At 38.8% G+C, this 23,563-nt stretch overlaps 1 protein-coding gene across 1 annotated transcript in view; it reads left to right on the top strand.

Annotated features, from left to right (window-relative positions):
* The window catches only part of LOC146388545 (ras-related protein Rab-26-like), a 59,576-nt gene that overhangs the window by 30,586 nt on the left and 5,427 nt on the right, over positions 1 to 23,563 (top strand). Inside the window, exons 5-6 of the mRNA XM_084925932.1 lie at positions 3,698 to 3,750; positions 22,647 to 22,712. Coding sequence (XP_084782058.1) covers positions 3,698 to 3,750; positions 22,647 to 22,712 — 119 coding nt within the window. The remainder of the gene's footprint in view (positions 1 to 3,697; positions 3,751 to 22,646; positions 22,713 to 23,563) is intronic.

Consider the following 23,563-nt stretch of genomic DNA (forward strand, 5'->3'; position numbering starts at 1 on the left):
CATCACATATGTCTGGAATGTAGCCTTACTCGTCTTTGTGTCGGAATTTTGTTATTTTTCCATTAGTGCCGTGGAGCAAATGAGAGAATGTTCCAACATCCTAATCAACTTTAGGTTATTTTAATGCCGCTCTAAGAGCGTGTGTGAGACAAGAATTTAATAAAGCCTGAACTGCTATTGGAGAAAAATATCCAGGATGTGATGTGAATATTAAATTCTTTTTGTGGCCACTGCAGCATTAATAAAACCGTGACAGGTTCATTGAAATAATGTAGACTTTTCTTTACACAAAACTCTTTCTTTGTGCCTATTGGCACACACCTTCACACATCGCTTCAAAACTCATGTTGATACCAAGCCTATAAGTGCTGCTGACTGTGAATCTGTGCAACGTTGTTTAATCTGAGCAAACTCCCGTTTCAGGACCAGACTGTCAGTCGATTTTTGAAGTCTCTGAAGCGTTGTGCAAAAGGTCTGCTGTAGTGGTTCCCCAGCTTTCTGTGTGAGCTTTTCAGCTCACACAGTTTGATCTCCCTGTCTGTCTTCATGCTGTGTTCTGTGCTTCCCCCAAAGCCTGCAAACAAACCAAAGTTATTTCCAGCAGTGTAACGTTTTTCTGCTTCTTCGTGTAACCAGGCAGCTGTTGCAGGTTTTGTGTTATTTCTGACTGTTTGAAGCTGCTTTATACGTCTGTCTACATCAATGTACTGCTAATGCAAAGAGACCTTGGGGCAAGGCTATGACTGAAATGGTACATAAATGTTTAAGTGCTTTACGGCACAAGGTGTTTTATTTCAATTAATTTTGCAACTATATGCAAGCTGTGTACCACAAGATTAAATGTTTATAAAACATGTTAAATTTTCTTTTCCAAATGTTAAATCTTTAAAGTCCTGCATTAAATTGACTCGTCTTTAAGGTGGTATCCATGGGCAGCTTTGCACCACTCCCACAGCTCCTGTGTTTTGGATCACTCTGTGGAATTCCTGTTCTGAAATCTTGCTTACAGACAACAAATATCAACTTTTGTGTCAGATTGGTCCAACCACATTGTTGAAGATCATCACTGAGAAAGAGAGCTGCTTCTCTGACTGCAACCTAGAGACTAAACCCCAGCCTTCAACTGAAGAGCAGAATTCTCGAGCCCAAAGGCAGCGCTCATGCTCTGTATTTATTTCTGCATGCACAGGCACGTTCATTGTGAAGTCGTCCTCCAGGGTCAGACTTTTAATGTTTTGTTAATGCTTCAGTTCTGCTGTAACATCACATGGCATCAGTAATAAAGCAGTTTGAGCCTAACAAACATCATCACTACTCACCAACCTGGCGTCTGTATCATCTTCCTTAAAATGCAGTCATAATATAGATTCAGTCAGAATGGGGTGATCCGAAAACTGCAGCGATGCTTGAAGCGGTCAGCAGGTGCACAAGGAGACAAGCAGATCTTTTTGACCAAACCTTATACTATATCCAATGCCAAAAACCACACAAGAAAATTGTCAAAGTCCCCCAAAAAACTGATCAGACCCACAGGTAACTGTAATTGTTTTATGATTTATTTGTGACATTTTGGCATTTCCATGTATTTCCACTTCATTCAGTTTGGAAAAGTCAAACAATTCCTTCTTCTCCCTGTTTACACTCGGTGGATTTGCACTCCTTCATTAAGCTGAAATGGACAATTATAAATGAAGCCATTTGTCAGTGAAATAATATTTAGGCTATTGGAGTAGAGCTGGAGCCAGGGGCTCCGCAGCTAAAGTAGCACTGCAGAGAGAGAAGTGTAGGAGCATAAAGAGACTCTGAATTAGGAATTGTTCTGCAAGAGGACATGGAGAGAACAGCAGGATTATTTTAGATGTTGGTGGATAGGCAGCGTATTTGGTGTGTGGGAGAAAAATGCAGACAGTCATCAGGTATTTTTCAGCTCAATTAAAAAAAAAATCTGTGGTTATTGTTTCAGCACTGGGACATTTCCTGTAGTTAAAATTTGTATGCCTTGCTTTAACTTATCTACACAAGCACTGCATTAAAACCAAGATCAGAACAAGTTATGAATTAAAGACAGACAGACACAGAACAGAAGAGGTGGGCTAAAACAGAAGACTGTGGTGCATTTCAGTATTAAAAACTTCATTTGTCCAAGCTACATCTCTAAAATATATACAGGCCATTTGGTGTAGAAGAAGGGATCAGTTAATCCAGTTATTTCAGACTGCATAAAAAGTAACTCCTCAGTGGGGAATCACACTTGGAGCTGCTGAACAGACTCTTAATTAAGGAGTAAGGTAGAAATACACTGATAAGCTCCAAATGCCCTCAGATGGAAGGACACTAATCTTCTGCAACATTTTTACCACTGTCAGATCTATGTATGCCTGTCATGGGGTCTTTTTTTGCTTTGTGATGGACAATTTTATACCAGCTTTTACAACAAAACCTCCAAAAATGCTCCTATTTGGTAGTCTGTCTTTTTTATAATTTATAAATAATGGAACACCTTTTAGAAACGAGTACAAAGTCATGTACAACCTTTCCCCAAAAACCATTTATTTCTATTACTGAGTCCATCCAGAAATGATGAGTGAGGAAAGAAGTTGTATTTGTATGTGTAGTGAGTCCACAATCTCAAAGCTGGTTTGGACGCTCATTCAAGGTGGTGTACTGTTCACTTGGACAAGAAACTAAGTCAATGGGCCATATTGGAACTGAGTCTAAATACACATCAGGGAGAGGGGTAATGCAAGGTCAGATAATAATGGGACAGGGAAGAGAATGGATATAAGAACGAATAACCTTCAAAATATAAGAGGAATCAACAGAAATAAAGAAATTCACCTACACAAACAAGAAGAGCCAGGCAGGCAGAAAAACATCTCAAGGGTAGAGCCAATAAAAGTCTAAAAATACAAATTTCACAGCATAAACTGTGACGTGAAAGTTGTGAGTATGCTTTCATAATAAAGATTCTTCCGTTACCTATTAGTCTAGCTCTGTCTTGGAGCCACAGTGATGGGAAGTGGTCCCCTATTTCATCTTAATAGCTTGGCTGTTTTTCTTTAATTGTTGCTTTTTATCAGTTCCCTTCTTCTATCCTCACAATCTCTTCATTTAAAGCTTAGCTTGACTGTGCCGTGTGTTCTACAGTTCAAAAACCTTCAGATTTGTGAGGGGAAGATACTAACCAAACACCTGAAGCTGACACCTGCTGACATTTTAACATTAGTAATATAAAAAAGCTGGATAAGATGTTGAATTCAGATAGCAGAAAGATATCCAATAAAACGGAGACTTGCAGGTTATGATTTTAATGTGTCCTGACTTCATCCACTTAGTGGTGACCAATTGCAAAAGAGTGAGAAACACCTGCAGCACAAGTCTGGCAGACCTCAGCTTTGTTGCATAGCTGTCAGTCCTCATCGTGTTCATCCCTCCTTGGGCGCTGCCTTTCTCAGCTGCAGTGTCTCTTTTTCTTGAGTATCTTCAGGTAAACTGCTACATAGAGTTAGAACAGCTTAGGGGCTCTCTGTATTTCATTTATATTCATTAGAATCCTTGAAAATATTAAACTTTTATATGTTTTTGTTTGCGAAATTAAGTTGGTACTCACATGAAGTTAATGCATCAAGGTTAAAGACAGTTGTTTTTTTTAATGCCACAACTTTCTACATGGCATCTTTTGCTTTGTTTCTTTCAGCTCTTCTCTTGCTGTATGACGTCACCAACAAATCATCCTTTGACAACATACAGGTTAGTCATTCTCTTGATTAAATAATTGTGTCCATAAAACAAAATAGTACTCACTTTTATGCAAGTACATAGTATGACAGCATCACATGTCCATTCCAAAATTCACCTTAAAAGTAGTGCATGTAAGTGATCAGAGTCGAGGATGAGAGGAAGCTGCTAGTGAAGACGTCTGGGGTGGGTCAGGGACACGGGTTTCGATGCCTGACGTGTGCTTTTCACTAGTCTTTAAAAAGTGAAAGGATGTGGCTGGATCAGGGCCACAAATGTCAAAATTATTCATCGTCACTGGAATAAGTGGAAGTACAATCTGACTTTGTAATGCTGAACAACATCATGACCAAATGGCAATCAGGAAAATGGAGATTGATTGTCATTGTAATTTGTGGTGGGGTGGTTGGGCGAAGGCCTTATGGAGTTCTTCCCATACTGTCCAGTGGGAAAAGTGTGAATGAGGTCTGTGCAAAGGGGAGACTTGAATGAAATAACTAATCAGATCAGGAATATGAAGGAAGACTGAAAGTTACTGAGTGAGGGGTAGCATGGTTACCTTATTGTCTAAACTTTGTGGTATTTCTCAGAACTAAAATGCAGGACTATTTGAATTTTTAGGTGAAAAATATTTTTTACAAATGTAGTTAACTTAGTTTCTTTTATGAATCACTAGGGGGGCATCTGTCGGCTACATTTGGCCTTATCATTAGGCACCTAGGCCAGTACCACTAATACTGGCCAGCGGGTCAATATTAGTATTTCTGCAAGGTCATCTTAAAATTCTCTTTTTGTCTACTGGATGCACTCGGACAGCAGGAGCACTCAAAACAGATTAGATGATGAAGGATTAAACTAATAATAATCACATGACCACTTGTGTATATGAAACCATTTATTATTGTTTTTATAATGAGACCAATTCAATCCAGAACTTGTTGTGGGCTTATAGTTTTGCTTAAACACAGCAGTTAGATCCAGTCACTCTCATATAACACTGTTGAAATCCCAAATTGCAGGATAGTGTTTTCTTCCCTGAACTTTCTGTATTGATTCACAGATTTCAGAACAAAACTGATATTTTCTGTCATTTAATAATTATGTTATATACTGCGTTAAAAGAACAAGCAAAACTCTTTTAGTTAGAAATCAAAAAAGAAATGGCAGCAGCACAGCAGGGGAGGACATGAAAAGATGCACTTAGTCTATAAAGAAACCAATTTGTTCCAATATTTAAATGGGAAAATAGTTTTCACTGATGTTAAGAGCACAGGCTAAACAATTACTCATTCATTATCAAAAATAAATTTAAATTATTTGACACCAGTAAAAGTGAAATAACTGTCAGAAAGGGCTGCAAAATGGCAGCTTTTACAGAAACCTCTATTTCACCATTTACCCTCCTCAGTAATAACAGTTGTCAAAAGAGGTAGAGCTGTGTCAGCTGGTGTCACTTTGTAATCATAGCACTTGTTCCCCTCTGTGTAATAAGTATAACCTGCAGCACAAGGGGACACAATTTGCAATTGCTTTAATTTACAGTGACCAAAAAAGGATTCATTCAGTGCACCAAAGGGCTTGTTAAGGCACGAAGAGCCTGTTTGTTACCAGCCTGTGCTAGAGAAATGTGATGTGCCTATCTGCCCTGTGAGATCACTGAAGCAGGAATGATGCTTTTCAAGTCCAGATTTGAACAACAGCTAAAGTGAGAGTGGGGGTGGGGGTTGGGGGGGTTATGTGAGTGCAGAATGCAGAGAGGAAGGACTGATACGTTGGCAAAATAGTAACACAGGGGAGTACGAGTAGCAAACTGTCAGCTATCTGACACAAAATCTAGCTAGAACAGGCCTCTGGCCCTTGTCTTCATGGTCCAACACACCGTGCTTCGGGCTATTTTTTATATGGAAGTCTTTACTGTCCCAACAATCTTCAGCTTGTGAGGACACCAATGGGTATACCTGCATACTCCTCTAACCTGCTGTGTATCAAATTTGACTTTTTAACTACATATTTACTCTATATATTTCATATATAGATATATTAGCACAAAATATAACAAATTGCTATAGAAATTTCTTAAACCCAGTGTGAGACTTTCTTTCATTTGTCCCAAATCTAAATTTATTTAACAAAGATAAAGGACAACACTCAGATTTGAAGACTGCAAACTGATTAGAAAAGATTTAAAAGGGAGTGCAGCAGGAGAGAAGTGTAAAATGCATCTCTGTATTAATTGTGACATTAATTGTGCCTTCTTATTGCATTACTTTGAAAAACCAAGCATATATTATTCAGTGAAGTGTATGTACAAACATACCATATTTGAGAATGACTATAAATTAGCCTGAAAGCACTTTATTTTAGTAAACTAAGTGAGATGGGTTGTGTGGACTTATTGTTGTACTGTTGTGAGAGGCTGTGGAGCATTTTTGTGTTTGTTTCGATTATTAGCTTATAATTTACTGTTCGGGCCAACTTGGATCAAATTGCACAGTTTGTGGCCTATGAGCAAATAGAAGTTTGAGACCTCTAGCTTAGTGCGCTGCAAATATTATTACATGTATACATTGTAAGCTTGGTGTAAAATGATAGATGAAAGGTGTCAGTTCACTTCAGGTAATGGATCTGTGGATGTGTCAGGTTTCATAGCAGCTTGTTAAAAAAATAATTGTGTAAAATTGCCTCAAAAAGGTCAGAGTCAGTCTGATTTATTCTTTGGAGAGTATGGATATCTGCTTTTTTTTATGGAGCTACAGTCTGAGTAGACAACCAGCCCCTTTACGTGATTTAAATATAACTCAACAATTTTCCAAGTTGAACAAATGGAGCAATTCACAGTATGGCCTTCCAAAAATCAAAATCTGCCACTGTTTTCGTCAAGTCTCCCACTTGTTTTCGCTCTTACCTAATTAAAACTCCCTATTTGTCTTGTTCATACAAGACTATTTTTACTTTTTAGAGTTGTAAATGTAGGCACAAATAGTATGATAAGCAAAGTTAAATGAACAGCTTGACTTTCTGTCTATTTTTGGTTGTCTTGTTTGATGTTTCACAGCTTGGTGGAGTCCCCCCCACCACCACTGCCCCCGAGATTGTTGACGTTTATTTAATACAGTTATAGTCTCCTACTGATACATTTACACTAATCCTCTGAGGCACAGATTGACAAGTCCTTCCCCACCCTGCTCAGCCTTCTCCCTCCCTCTTTCATATCCTTCCACCACTCTCACACTCAGTCAGTGCCTATTACAGGCAGGAGGTATGTTGGCGGTAAGCTGCAGATGCCTGCTGGCATACTGCTGCCTAACGAGCACTAACTCATGTTAATGAACACTAATGGTGATGAATGCCACTCTGAAGGAGAAGCAGAAATGAGATAGGCAAATAGTTCTCCTTTTCTCGTGCCCTCAGACCCGCTCCCCTCTGCAGTGTTTCGAGGACACAATTACAGCAGCGCATTAACATCATTCGAGCTGTCCATCATCTCGGAGAGAAAGACTCAACATGTAAGGCAATAGAAGTCCAATCAGTTCATCTCATGAATGTTCCAGCCGCTGTCACTTGGATTGTGTTTTAAGTGGTTTGAAGATAAAGTCAAATTCATCCACAAATGATTTCTTGTATGTGCGCTGCATCTTAAACATCTGGCTGTTTCAGAGTTACTCAGGTGTTTCACGCCGTCCTGGCAAGCGCTATCAATCAGTGGTTTGTTTATATAATACACAGTGGCAAGTAACGCAAGTCTTTATTTTTGCAGAACTACACAACCCATTTAGTAAGATGATGAATGCCTTCTTGTCAGAAGTGGTGCTTCAGGGAGACTATAAAAGTCTATTTAGACCTCTGCCGCAAATTATTTGTCTGGGCTTGTGTTTTAAATAGCAGCCTGGCTCCTGTGGTGCCATCATTCAGGAGTAAGATCATTTGCTCTTTGTGGGAATTAGAGTGTCCAATCAAAATTATTCACTCCTGTCTGTTTGTCTGTTAACCATCTAGTCATGAGAGAGTTCTCCTCATCATTAACATCTGGGGCTAACAAAAAAGTTGGTCTTAAAATAGATATTCAGTTATTATTAGACCATTATAACAGCATGAGGTCAGGGCAAAATCGATAAACATTGGTAGGTTAACATTTATGCTTTTTCTTTTGCAAGTCTATATTTTTATTCTGGGATTCCTCTAAAGAAACTTTGCATAATTCATAGTTTTAAAAAATGTCTCACAGCCTCTCAGTTAATCATCTGTCCTAAACAGAGATGAGATAACTTCTCTCTCTTAAATGTCTTTCTAAGTAGCTGCAACAGAGGCAAACTAACTGTAAGTGTTCTTAAGACCTATTTTCTCTTTGTTAAAACAAAATCCATACTTGGATTTACACACTGCAGTCGCTTCAACACTTTTTCTACCTGAAGGGAAGCGTCTGTCAGTGAAATAGTTACATGGCTGCTTAGATACATAAAATAAGTAAGTTTACTTAACAGTTCTATCTAACATAGCCTCATTAACTTTCTGTTACAGTTACCAGTTTTACACATGTACAGTAAGCTGTGTATTAATTCAAGGAATTTAAAATAAATTTCATTTACATAGCGCCAATTCACAGCAGCAGTTGCCTCGAGGCACTTTATATTCTAGGATTAAAAGCTCTACAATATTAGAAAGAAACCCCAAAAATCAAAATGAGCAAGCAGTTGGCAACAAAGGGAAAGAAAAACACCCTTTTAACAGGAAAAAACTTTCTGCATAACGATGCTTAGGGAGGGCCAGCCAGCCACCAAGACTGGTTTAGGATGAGGGGAAGAATGAAGAGGAAAGACTCAGTGCATCATGGGAAATGACCCAGCAGCCTACACCAACTAAAGCGTAACTAAGGGAGGATTCAGGGTCACTTGATCAACCCTAACTATATGCTTTATCTAAAAGGAAAGTTTTAAGACTAATCTTAAAAGTAGAGAGGGTGTCTGTCTCCTGAATCCAAGCTGAGAGCTGGTCCCATGCTAGAGTGACCTCCAGTCACTCTAGGAACCAAAAGTAAGCCAGCAGTGTGAGAGCGAAGTGATCTGTGAGGATAATAAGATGCCATGCAGTCTTTAAGATGTGACGGGGCCTGATTATTCAAGATTTTGTATGTGACGACGAGAAGGATTTTAAATTCAAGTCAGAATTTAACAAAGGGCCCATAAAGAGCAGCTAAAATGGGAGAAATGTGCTCTCTTTCTAGTCCCTGTAGAAATATGACTTCTGAGATTATTCAAGTATTCTGATTCTGATACTCTCGCTGCAGCATTCTCGATCCACTGAAGGCTTTCAGGCAGCTTTTAGAGCGAGCTGATGGTAATAAATTACAGTAGTCCAACCTAGAAGTAATAAATGTGGGAACTAAGTTTTCAGCATCACTCTGATGTTTCTATTTTTATTCACTGCACAAATGATACAGGCAGGCCCTGTATACTTGCTTGATGTGCACACTGAAGGGTATATCCTAAACAAAAATGACTCAGAGATTCCTCACAGTGGTACTGGCCAAGGTAATGCCATCCAGAGTAAATATCTGGTTAGACACTATGTTTCTAAGAAGCAACCAAAAGGTCACTAGTTTGATTCCAGCCAGAGACATAAATCCCTTCAGGGTTGCATCAAGAAGGGCATCTGGCGTAAAACTCTGTCAAATCAAACATGCAGGGCTATCCACTGTGGCCACCCCTTGTGACAAGGGAGCCTCCGAAAGTGACATTTGAGTTGGACTCAGAAGTCAATGGACTGGAAAGAGAGCGATCAGGTGTATTAACAACCAACATGGCTTGCATTTATTTCATGGGATCTATACCGCTTCTAATCCTGCAGTTTTATTTCAAACTTAAAATATTAAATCCCATAGCTTTCTGATAACCTTAGAATTGATCAGTCCCCAGACAGGGATCAAAATTAATCTCTCCAAAGGCACATGGTGTCTGTTGGGATATTGACTATGCAGATCAGTCGCCCTAGCCTAGATTGAAATTCATTTTCCGCAAATGAAATGTAATGTTTCTTATTGAACAGTCTGGCTTTGGTACTGATCATTGAAAGATTAATTACCATCTAACTGCACTCGCATTGCCGATGTCCAAATGCCTGATCATGCTTACATGTCTGCATTGTAGAAACACAATGAAAGCAACGAGGGGGATTAAACCTTCATCTGTCTGTCTTCATTCATCTCTCTTGTTGCGTCCCCGGGGCATGGATTGGCTTCAAATGAAATGGCCGCCTGCCTACCACATTGCTGTTCGCTAAATGTCATGGCACCACTGCACCAGATGGTGATGAGAGAAACTGTCATTAAATAATGCAGTGATGTGAAGTCAAATACCATTCATTTCACAGTCTGTGGAGACTTTTGGCATTTGTGAAACGACCTGTTTCAAGCTTCCAGGTGTTTTATGTTGTTGTGCTTTGAAATCATGCTGATTATTCTGCACAGTCGGTTCCTCTGCAACCTAGTTACCTTGTTGCTCAGACATCACCTTTAAATTGGCGTCCTGCATGGAACATTATTAGTATGTCAGCTCCATTGCTTTTGCAGATTACTGTAGTCATATATATGATGCAGCCAGTGGACCGTGGATCTGCCAAGGCAAAGCGCCAGAGGAAAAAATGATGTACCATTGTTCAGGCAGCTGCTTTCTGTGGACATTTCCATTTACTTTGATGTCAGCCCCAAAGTGACAAAACAAATGGGGGCACTTACAGTACGTGCACACAAGCAATGTAAGATGGATGAAGACTCAAGATTTAAGTCGCTTGCTATTTGTTGTTGTTGTTGAAGCAATTCCGGAAGAAGTGATATGACCAGAACCCCAGCGGATGGATTTATGTTACAGGTGCCTCATTAAAATAGCTTCAAAATCAGTGATTCTATAGGCCTTTTTCTCTTCCTCATCTCACCATTTTTTGTTATATAACACCACATTTGTGCACCAGAAAGCTCCTTTTATGGTCGTCTGAGTGTATTGAAACTCTGCTGAAAGAAGCTCTTTACCTGTGAGGGGGCTGGCAGGTCAAAGGTCAAAGCCGTTTATCATATATTTTCAGAAGAGAAATATGATTCGTTGGCTGCCACTGTCTCTCCTTTAGCTTCCTCAAAAAGCATCATTACCCACTTAGAAGTTAAAGTAAAGAAAACAACTTAGTCATAAATGAAAGTACTCAATTCTCCTGTTAATATATCAACATTAAAGATTGTACAAGCAGTACAGGCATGCCTTTGCTGCACTCACACTTTCCTTGGCATAAAATATCTTCATCTGAAGGGATATATAGTTTATTTAGGAGTTGCTTTAAGGAGAAAAAGAAAAGAAAAGAAAAAAACCCAAACAAAGGGTTGAAAAAATTGGGGAAGGTTTTTTTTTTATTATATTTTGTGTGAAATGTGTTTGCCCAAGGTGAGTCATGCAAGTACCTTACACATTGTTTGTCTGTGTCTGTATCATTTTATCTTCAGATAATGTCATTTTCTGTCACACTGCCTCTTTTGTCTTTTTTGGAGGGTTGTATCGCTACCCTGCATGAACAAAGGCAGAGGTGTCATTGTGTTTGTTGTGGTTATTCTGGCTTTTTATCACATTGGTGCTGTCCTTTTATCATCCAGACAGAGGGACCTCACACTGTTTGTTTTTCGATTATTTGTTTAAGCAGAAGAGAGCTGTCATTAAAAAAAAACACACTCACACACATACATGAATTTGTGATGACGTGAATTTAGAACAACACTATTAAATCAGTCGAAGCACAAGAACAAACAGCAATCAAAAGGAAATTGTTAGCACTTCACGGGCTGATTAGCCATTGTTTCTGGAACAGCTTGTGGCTCTTGTTTTTAAAAAAGATCTCTCTTTTTGCATGTTTTTAAAGATACCAGAAAGTAAACACTGGATTCATTTAATACAGCTGGTGTTTAAGTAGCTAACATCTTAGTATTCGTGCAAAGAAAAGCAACCCTCATACTATAAGCCAGACATGGAGACACTATTTTTTTCTCGCTTAGAAAATGAAAACAAAATTGCTGAAATTTACACACTAACTTGGTTGATCTGAAAATTGAAAAATTAATAGAGGATGTATAAAAGAATACCTCTCAAAGGCTTAAAAGAACTAGAAGATTTAAACGTTTAATTACAGTGCTATACATGTTTGCTACCACCTACAATATGTGTTTACACAACACAGCTTGCTGTATTAGATTTCTCTTATTGTCTCATGTGTTAATTAGCCTGCAGCATGTCAAGGCAGTGGTACCGAATCAAAGATGTTCTGTCTTTAAAACAGAAGTATCTCAGCATAGGCCAAAGTCTTCCCACACAGGCTGACCCCATATCAATGTCTCAAAGTCAGCTAAATCTATATGCGGCTTAAGGTGTTTGTGGAGCTTTTCTACACGTTTAACTCTTTGTTTTATCACTTCCTATCAGATCAACTTAAATAAAATATGTCCTTAGATTGTTCTTTATTTTTCCTCTCGATTAATAAGAAAACAAATTTTGGCCAAAAGTTCAATTTTTAAAGTTGACAATAACTAAACTAGGAAAACAGGCACAAAAATAAACCTGATGGAAGACACAGAGGGAAATGGAGATGAAGGCTAAACAACAAGGAAGAAAGGATAACCTGAAGCTCTGAACCATAAGCAATATTAACTAAAAAACAAAAACTAGACTGCAAAAGGTATTAAAACTAAAACTAACAATACCTTAGAATAAAAAGATGGCAAAACCAACAGGGAATAGCAACTAGAACAACAAACTCCATAAATAATAAGTAAACCAAAAGTCAAGCAGAACAGGCCCTTAAAAGTTCATAATATGACACCCATTCAGTTTTTATATACCATCATGCATGCCATTACATTTGTTTCTCCCCCACAGACACCACCTCCCTCCCTAACCCTGGTTTTGCCCACAGTTTCTTCTTGTTTAAAGAGACTTTTTCTCCCCACTTCCACAAAGTCTTTCTTATAGGGGTTAATTTGATACTGTAGGGTCTTTACCTTGCAGTATAAAGCGCCTTAAAGTGATTATTTATACAGCACCAACTCACAACAACAAACTTGAATGTATTCGAATTGAATTGGATAAGCAAAAGAAATTGAATTGAACTTAACTGGTGGATTACCGCAAGTCAAATTCCTGTCATGAGGTAATATTAATTCATTGTGATGAAAATCTACCAAAGTGGCACATTTGCAGATAAATGACTTTTGTTCTTTTTCTATTGCAGCTTTGGGAACCTTAATCCCCTTTGCAGTGAGTCAGTATTTTACTGCCACTTGGCATTTTGAACACTCCATTTCTTTCTCTTCAGAACATACTGAAACCTTAAATTACTGATTTTTCTCTTCGTTAGTCATGCATGCATAATTTGAAGAAACACAGGTCCATTTACAAGACTGGTGCCATCGAGTGCACTGGCAGGGTTTAAGAACTGATTTAAATTACTCCTCCAATAACTTCTTTTTCATAACCAATTGTTCAAATCGGGGTCATGAGGGGACCAGAGCATACCTCAGCTGTCATACCAGCCGAAGTAGGCTACACCCGGGATAGGTCGCCAGTGTATTGCAAGGCTACAGAGAAACAGAAAACTACCCACACTCACATACACACCTACGGCCAATACAGAATCACCACTTAAACTAACAAGCATGGGAGGAAACCTGAGACACAGGCAACAGTGCTAACTACTGCACCACCTTGATTTGAGAATTTGTGTGAACAAATGCAGTAAAACATTATTTGACTTTACCTTTTCTTACTGTGAACTGAACAATCAGCCAATCACAGAGAAGCAAGGGAGTACATATAAACACGTAGACCTGGTAAAGACGACTTGCTTAAGTTTAAAACAAGATGGGGCTAAAAGGACTTAAGTGGCTTTGAATGGCATGGATGATTTTGCCAGATGGACTGCTATGAGTATTTCAGATACTGATCTACTGTGATTTTTTTCCCCACACAAGCATCTCTAGGCTTTACATAGACTAGTCTGAAAAAGAGAAAATATCCAGCAAACCACAGTTCTCTGGTCAAAAGTGCTTTGTTGATGCTAGAGGTCGGAGGAGAATGGCCAGGCTGCTTTGAGCTTACAGGAAGGCAACGGTAACTCAATTCAGTTCAATTCAGTTTTCTTTCTATAGCGCCAAATGACAACTTTATATTGTAAGGTAAAGACCTTCTCTACACAGATGGTCTCCACAGTCACACGATGTCAATCGAAATACCTTTCTATCCAAAAACCTTGAAACGGAAGATTCGCATCACATAGTTGCTGCAACAAATCTGCAGCGACTGTGTCAATATGAGCCAAAATCTCTTAGGAACATTTCCAGCACCTTGTTGAATCTGAGCTGCAACACATTGAGGCAGTTTGAATGCAAAAGGGGGGTCCAACCCAGTACTAGCACGGTGTTCCTAAAAAGGTGGCCAATGATGAGTGTGTGTTTTTTATGCTTGTTGTGCTTACACTTTGAGATCTTGCCGAGAAGAGCAAGAAGCTTTTACTATATGCATTTTCTTTTCTTTCTTTCTTTTTTTTTTGTTCTAGATCAATAGAACAATTCAGGCAATTCAGAGGAATTTATGTTCTACGTAGAGGGCCAAGCTGAATCCCATAAATGTTCTTAAAGAAGAGATTTAAAAAGTGGAAAGCAAGAGAAAGTAAAAATGTTATATACTTCACTCATATGTCATATACAAGACTTGATGCCCCATTTCCCTGTTAAATTACAGTGTAATCTGGTATATCTCAGAACAGCTATTTATAACTGTAAAATATAAAAGCACCATGCAATATAGAATATAACTTTCAATAAGGATAACACCATGTGTTTGGCTGCCATAATACCATTATGTTAGTGTTCCTGCTGTAATCTCCATCTACAGTATATTGTTGGTTGCTTGTACTCATAAAACCTAAACATGAGCAGTGTAATGAGTGTTTGCACTCATCAGCCACACTTCCTCCGGTGACAGCAATATTTTACGACAAGCTTTTAATTTTATTAACTTTGCTCTAAAAAATGTTGTGTGACTTCTCAATGAGATTATATAGTTGATGCTTGTTGATATTTAGTGCTGTTTAACTGGATTCATAAAGAGCAGCACACTGCTGTACATGATTTCAGCTGCAGTTTGATGCGGTGTATGTAAACTTGGAAACGAAAGAGACAAAAGTTAAGGTCAGCAAATGTGTTTATCGGCTCGAGTGCAAAAACAACTTGGAGGAGAGCGTCACTCTTACTCATGCTCATATTCACTACGACTGCCGCTTTTCAAAGCACATCAGTCATCCCGACATGTCTCACACCCATGTTTGCTGGCAGATGTACACGTCAGCTGCTCTTTTATAAACATGAAAGCCTTTCTCTTCCCTGTCAGGCAACAGACGTCAACTTACAGGCCTGTCGTTGTCAGTGTCTTTTTCTTTCTTTCTTTCTTCTTTTTAATTGTCAAGTTTTATAACACACCAGTTGCTTGTTAAATTTGCTTTATTCACTAATCTAAATAGTGTATTCCCTTACAGTCTAAATCTACCGAAGATGGCACATGCAATGAGTTATTCATAAAAGCCAACAATAAATTTTGCCAACAATAAAACCACTTTTGTATTATTATTGTTGTTATTATGCATCGCACGTGCATGCAGATTTGTTTCTGCGTGCACATGTGACAGGATTGCCCCAAGTGTGACAGGATTTCAGTGTGTCCTCCCCGCGTGTCAGGCGGTGCCACAGTGTCACTGTTTAGCACAGCTGCATAAACCTCCTCTCAGGGGAGAAGCCCTATTTTCTCTTTGCGCTCCTGTGGGTTGGTTCATTTTGACTCTGCCTGTTGTTGAGAGCAGATTTCTCCCCTCTCTTGTCTCTTGGTGTTACACTCTGATCAAAGCTTGGCAAGAATAGCGTTGTCACCCATAGCAAATCTGCTTAGACAAAAGTGCAGCAGAGGAAAAGTTGGGTCAAACTTCGAGGCTCCTTGAGGATTGTCACCTTCATTATTATATGCAAAGAGATTCTGCATATTGTATTGGGAGTAACTAATGTGTTATTGGTGTTAATGTATGGTATTTATTACACAGGTTTTGGGGCTTTTATTGTTCCTTTATTTTGGAGCCTCAGTTTAGCATTAGAGCAGTCACTATTTTGTTTATTGAGTCAGAAGTCACCAATCTAAAATGAGAATTTTGTCATCAGTATCCGTAGACCGTGTTAGGGCATCATAACATCACACCTCCTCAACTAAAACACAAAAAACTAATTCAGAACAGTGGGTTTGAATCCACTGGACTTTCTGTGTGGAGTTTGCATGTTCTCTCCAGGTACTTCGTCTTCATTTCACAGTCCAAAGACAACTTTTTATGTAGACTAATAGATCAATAACTCCAAATTTTAGGAATGCTAACTTTAAGCGGTCCGTAAAATGTATGGATTGTATATTCTGAATTTGAGCAGGCTGAGGAATCTTGTGATGAATGCTGATATTGTGAATAAAAATGACCTCACCACCCCACACTACTGCAGTTGTAGTTTTTAATGGGTTGGTTTGTTTTTGCTGTAAGACACACAGCTAATCCCACAATATGTTAATATGGCAGTAGCATATGTGCGATTTTATTTCCAAGGAAGAATTCAAATTTCCAATCAGTCTTTCTAAAGAAGAGAGAGAGAGAGAATGAACAGCTGACCAGGCTGGTCCAGTATCCTGGAGTAGTACACATACCTGCTGTCTCCTGTGACAACAAAAGAAAAACAGATGCAACATCAGAAGTACCCTCACATACCTCTGCCAGTGACAACTTGTCTTTGCCAATGTCACAACGCAGCCACCAGCAGCTGTGTGCCTGGCTTCATATTTTCCTTCCTCTTTGATATAGATCCTTTGGTCTTTGACTTGTCTTTTACTGTCCTTTTCTCCATCTTTCTAAGAACATCGTTACTGGCTCTTCAATTGTTTGATGAACCCTGACATTTGGCATTGCAGCTGTATGAAATATTTGATGGAAAATAGCAGGTAATAATTTGTTGCATGGAGCGTTTTAGAAACCAGTGGGCATTTTAATTCATTAGAGCTCAAGTGAACAAAAATCAGAGGTGCTATTTATGAAACATGAATCATGTTTCTTGCTCATTTTGACTGGGTTGCTTACAAACAAACAGAAAAGCACAACAAAAACAAAAGAATCCAGTTCCATCTGATTTGTCACATAATTTATGGACTTTTTAATGTCAGAAAAACAAAGAGAAAATGTATTACCTCCTCTCACGCCATGCCACGATCTCACTGACATTTGGTTCCCTGAGCGTTTGGCCAGAGATCCTGGTATTAGTCTTGAATAAAAGATGAAGTGAGCCCTGAGACTTCCCCAGCAGCCGCTGACAATATTATTTGGAAGCTGGTATTTATCTGCTTAATATTTAATTAGATAAATAAATGGATTCTTTTCAAAAAACGTTGCACTACCTGCACACCTGCCTTGATGCTGGTAAGAACTAATGATAAAAGGTGCTTAATGTATGTAATGTTATTATTTAGTGTTTATTGATTTAAAAATTGACTTAATTATAGTATAAATTATGTGTGTAGTCACACTTAGAGTGCATTGTTTGCTGGAAAAAATTAGATTTATTAAAGTATACGAAGCAACAACAGAAAATTTTGTTTTTTCACTTTCTTTTACTTTCAGTTGCACTAAAATTGCTTTCACAGTATCTACCTAAAAAGCTTGTGCTAGTCTTCTTTCTTTTCTATGTTGTGCTATGTCTAATTCCCTTTCATCTCTACAATGAAGGTAAAGCCACTATAGCCACATGAATTTGTTTTATGCCCAGTTAAATTAACTGTTATTGTCCTTTAAGTCTGTTTAATATTTTATTCCTAGCTTTAGCCCCAGGCATTAGCAGACTACTCCTGCTAACTAAAAGTGATTTGGCAATCATAAACTGGAATCCTTTCTAGTTTTTCCAGCTGTATTTTTATTGAGTGATGTGCTGTTACAGTTGTTACACTATTAGTTTTACAGTTAAAAGCTCTTGTTGCATACAGTTAGGACACACTATCTGCCTTGAACGTTGACCTTCTTGTTGTAATGTTTAGCTTCCACTGAGATTTGTGGGTCAGAAAAGCTCAACTTGCCTGTATCCTGTAGCCAGATGCAGTAGGACTTTCTGGTATTCTTGGAATGCATTTCACATACTGGATACAAAATCACATTTTCTGGAATACTAAATGCTATGTTAGTGGGACTAGAAATGCACCTAGAATCTATTGATTTGCCACATTGATTCATTTTGTTTTCTGCTGCACCATTGCATGCATATTTCCTCTGCTGCAATAAAAACACAAAAGAAGACTGCAGTTCTCCAGGATGAAAGTGACAAGTGGCATCATGATCAATGATTACATCCGTGAAATGACCCATGAGGCGATGTGCTATGAACAGCCAAATGATCTAATTACAAGCTATGGTTCATCACCAGTAATCACAGCATATGGAGAGAATCACTCAGAGGCAGGCTGTCAGATTTTATCCTGCAGAGGGTTGCTTGTAGTTGTGGGAGGATGAAAGTTTGCACGGCTGGGAGGTAGATAACAATAACCAAAGGCCAAATGCATGATCCAATATTTTGATAAATATTGTATTGAACAGAGGTTACATCATACAAACATAAGCGACTTTCAAAGGATGCACAGAATTCAAAGATGCTTCATTTTCAGAGACAAGCAGTTGTAGCAGCTGACCTAGCTAAGCAATATGTGAAACCTTGACAAAAAGTTGAATTATACATGAAGCAAGTGATTAGCTACATGGAAGGTGTTCCTCTGAAACATTTCCCCCCCTCAGTACTATGCTGAAGATCACTGGTGATGCAAATTCAAATCCAGCCCAGTCTTTTTTATCTTTCTTAAAATAGCAAAGGGCTCAGGGCTCTGATTAAAGAATCTTGGAGCCACCATCAGGTTTCTCAAATCACCAGACCTCGCTGACCTCATTAACTCTGAAGCCCATCAAAACACAAATGAGATTCAGCATTGATTTTGAGACAACCCATTAAAGTAGAGTACTGGTGAGATGACAAAGACTGTACAGGTGAACAAAGGGAGTCTACATAGTAGTTTCTTTAAAAATAGCTCTTGTGTACAGATGTAGCTTAAATAGCTTTCACTCAGTTTACCAGTTCCCACAAAACACTATTTGAAATGTAAGACTAAATCTTTTTATGTATGTCCCAAAAGGAGCTGCTTGGCCATGAAGAGCCGTACCATGAAGCTCCTGGCCCACAATCTTCTATTTTTCTTTCTTTCTTTCTTTTTTGTGCTGATCTTAGTGCAAGTGGAGTTTTGGAACTGTACAGTTATTGAGTCAACTGAGCTTTGGGGACTTTTACACAGTATACGCCTCAGTACTTGTAATCTTACATGGTCTTCCACTTTGTGGCTGTGTTGCTGTGGTTCCTAAACATTTCTACTTTGCAATAATACCACTTACAGCTGATCATCTGGGATCAGGGAAGGAAGGGAAGAAATTCCAGAAACAACAAGTCAACATCTGAATTCAAAGATTAAGAAATTTGGTCCGTTTATTATAGCTAAGATATTTTTGGCTTTTGACTCAATGTCAGGATATTCCAGAAAAATATTGAGTATAGACAGTCGATTTAGAAAAATAGAACAATAGATGTTCTCCTCCCCCTTTTGAGGTGCCTATAGCTCAGGGGAATAAAGCTGGTCATCTACTAATTGAAAGGTTGGTGGTTCAGTTCCTGGCTGCTCCACTTGCCAAAGCTTTCTTGGACAAGATACTGAACCTCAAGTTGCTCTCTGATGCGTTCAGTGGGGTGTGAATGTTAGTTAGAAAGCTCTTAGGCATTGGGTTGTGTGAATGTGCCAAGCTGTATAAAGCACAAGTGCTCCAGTAGAGTAGAAAAGCTCTATATAAGAATGAGTCCATTTATCATTGACTCATATTAAAAAGTGGACAGTATGGTGGGATGGCAGTAGAGTGAAATCCACATCTTTTTGAATGCAGCTGTGCATGTGAGCCTGGTCATGTTCTATTTCCAGAAGCACGTTGGTCACAAGGTGAGGCAGGCAACTGCTTGGGGCCCAAGACCAGTGGGAGGCCCCCAAAGGATGGTAATGTGCAAAGTATCCAATGAGTAGGAGAGACCTGACCTCCCTCAGGGGCTTTGTTTACTTTGACGTTTAATATTTGTTAATTAAGCTAACAGAGCAGGCAAGTGTGTTTAGCTCTGCTGGCCATGATGCAACTGAATCTAATGTGGGCATTGCTGGGAGTCAGAGATGAGTAACTGGTTTATTAGCATATCTAACAGGCTGGAATATAATAGAGGGTGGTGGTTACAGTATTAACACTTTTTTAACCAGTATACTTAGTCTTGAGCATTGTTGCTGAAGTAAACATGGTTTCTTCCTTTCTTCCAGTCTTACCTGTCATTTTGTAGGACTTTTGGCGGCGGTGCTGTCATGTTATTTATAATGAGCTCTAGTTGGAAGGCTCCCCTGTGAATTTTCACCACTGTCTGTTTCACTACTGTAGCTTAAACTGATGGGAATAATTATGAGGTATACACTAGAGGGAACGATTCTTAGTTGGCCTCATTCAATATGATAATCTCACCTTATATAATTTGAAGTTCATTTAATATACTGGATGTAATCTCATTAAATATGATTTGAAGTTCACTTAATATGCTACATGTATCCTCTGTGGGAAAACTACTGTAGCTGCCTTTATTGTGTGCCTTAGTGAGTGAACTCTGTTTAACCCTGTGCCTTAAGAATTGCAAGCCTTATTTGTTGGCCCCAGCACAGTAGACAGGCCTCGGAGGAAGGCTGTCATACAGTCAGTGGGCAGAACACACTGGGAAGCATGCTGAACATATTGGGAGTTCCCAACCCTGATGGGAGCTGTTGTGTAGTTGCCATGCTGAATGCAATGGTAAGGCCGAGTTATGCCTGATTAGTACTCAAATATTGTGAGAGGACCGGTCTACTTATTCCATGGTGGAGGAATTTGGGATCATTTTTGATTTTTCTAACAATTCATATCATAATAGTCTACAATTCATGTTTGCAGAAGGCTACCCAGATGTATTCTGAATGTCTTGATACAATTTAAAACACATATACTCTCTGTGTGATATATATTTTTACGAGACATAAATAACTTAATTCAAATTATTTAATAGACTAGTCGCTACCTGTCCCCTCAGTCATGGCCTCTTCATGCTTATCATTATCAGCAGTGTCAGATGGGTTTATCTGCTGCTCCAAAGCTACCACAAAATTCTATTATAGGGGAGTTATTCAATATCACATAGATCATAATGGAACCTTTAAATTAAGTTGTTTTTTTTTAACTTAAAATGGTAGGCCATCTGTGATTCATCTTGTACCTACTGGGCTGCGCAAAATAAACTAGGCTAATAACCTCAGTTATATGAATTGGTTTTATATCAAACGTTGTACTAGCCTTGTAGCCTAAGCTAATAACACAAAATTTCATCCACATTTCCTCGTTCCCAGCTGCAACTGGGATCTGTCTTCTGGTAAACAGGTTGGTTCACATAGCATATTTGACAGCATCTTCCTCCAACGCCCCTATGAGAAATCCCTCAGATGATAGAAATCATCTGATTTACTATGATGCTGTTAGATGAATGGAGATAGTGGAAAAAATAAAGTAGTTGTCAGAACTATTTTTTCCCACTCATCCGTCTCAAAAGAGAGGTGAACATAAACCAGCCCATCAGCAACCAGCCCGACTGTCCTGATTAGTCAGCTGTCCCTGCATATTGTGACTGATTAGGATTCACATATCGTCTGTGCTTGTGTACAATATATTTGTTGTGTTTTTTTCTTTGTAACAAAGAAATCGGAGCCAGTGGCTCCTGTCTCCCTCTGCCTTTTGCTTGTCCTTCGTCTGTCTCTCACTCACTTTGCTTGCTTAAGGTTTGACGTCCCAGGATCACTTTGTTGTCGCTTTACTGTTCCTTCTGCTTCTTTTCTTAGGTGACTCTGCTTTTATCAGGAGAAGCTCAATAAACTGCATTGCAACAAACTCTGCTTTTCTCCAAAAACCTGAATTTTTGTTTTAGTGTTTTTCCTTTAAAAGACGTCAAAAAAGCTGAATCCAAAACTGGGGAGACAAAGTTTATCGGTTAGGTTCCAGATTTTTGAATAAACAAAACTGTTGCATACCAAGAAGTCACATCAAGGCGACACATACTGTTTATAGTGGATTTACATGAAACCTGCTTATAGTCTCCCTTGGCCATATGCTGGCACACAGAGACGCTGAGAAATTCCTTTACAAATGCAGTGTCATCAGCAGACTTAACTGTAGTTGTCTGAGTGGGACCACTAAACAAAAAAAGATTGATCACCTGCAGAAACTTATGCAGAATAACTCGCTGTGGGTACAATTAGGCATTGTGCTGAGACGGCGGGTAATATTTCAGCAGGTGTTTGTTTGAGCTAACTAATTGCTCATTAACAGTGAATGGACGGTTCAGCAGCTGTCGAAGCTCACACAGTAAGAAAGGCTGTTTGTTCCCCTGGATGACTCTATCTCTCCCCACGGCACATATTACAGTTAAACCACGATGCAGCTGATTTTAACTGATGATGATATTTTTTACAATCTTACTATACAGTTTGTTAAAATCTTAAAATATTGCGATTCCCCAGATCCTCTGTCCTCTTTCTTTACCCTTTATTTTTGTCACTCTTTGTGATTAGATTTAATGTTTAAGCTTGTCCTTGCAAAGTCCCAGACAGGGTTTGCTTTTTCTGAGTCCTTCCATATGCATACCACACATTTATCCTTGTCTCTTCTTTTCTTGTGTTTATCAGGCATGGCTGACTGAGATCCACGAATACGCCCAACAAGATGTAGTGCTCATGCTACTTGGAAACAAGGCAAGGCGCTGAAATTCTTTCATAGCAGTAACAGTTTTTTTACACATGCATTGCAATCCCGAACTTTTCTAGAGATTACCTGAGTGAGCTGCCAGCTCACATGTACAAAACCCATCTGACAGGGATACGATAGTGGCACAGATAATTGCCCTTTGGATACACAGTGAGTGGGCATGTGGAAATACTTTAAACACATGTGTTACATGTTTGAAAGGACAGCTTTGGGCAATAATCTGACCTGATTTGTGCTTAAAGGTACTCAATCTGACACTCACAGAAGTCCCATCATTTTTATACTCACCCATTACTGTGGCACCTAATGTAAATTCTTCCACTATCAAGTTAGCACCTGACAATGAAACTGTTGGGTCTTGCCTTTGGTTTATAGCCTTTAATAGGGCTTGGAAGTGAGGGACAAAATAATGCACACTTGATTTTTGAACTGGATTTTGTCTTTCATGGGATTTGTTAATAGCGACAAATACCAAAACACACACAAAAAAAAGTTCTCTAATGTTGCATCTAAGAAAATTCAGAAAAAATAACTATTGTTGTATTTTTAAGTATCAGTAATAATTTGCTGCTCCAACAGACGCATGCTTAGCATCAACTGATGTCTGTGCTTAAGCACAACTACTTGCCAAAGCTGTTTGAAGCTCAGTCAGTTGATTATTGGTGACATTTGCTTAAAAACCTGTTTTTTTATGTATCCTTTATTTAGCCATGAGGGTCCAGTTGAAATACAACATCTCTTCTGCCAAGGAGTCCTGAGTCATTCTGTGTGCGCACACATCTAATAACTGTCAATCAAATTTGCAAATATTAGCGAAACACATTTTCTGGAACTGTCA

The sequence above is a fragment of the Perissodus microlepis genome, chromosome 4, assembly GCF_051167445.1.
Source record: "Perissodus microlepis isolate ML-2025 ecotype Zambia chromosome 4, ASM5116744v1, whole genome shotgun sequence".
Lineage (NCBI taxonomy): Eukaryota > Metazoa > Chordata > Actinopteri > Cichliformes > Cichlidae > Perissodus > Perissodus microlepis.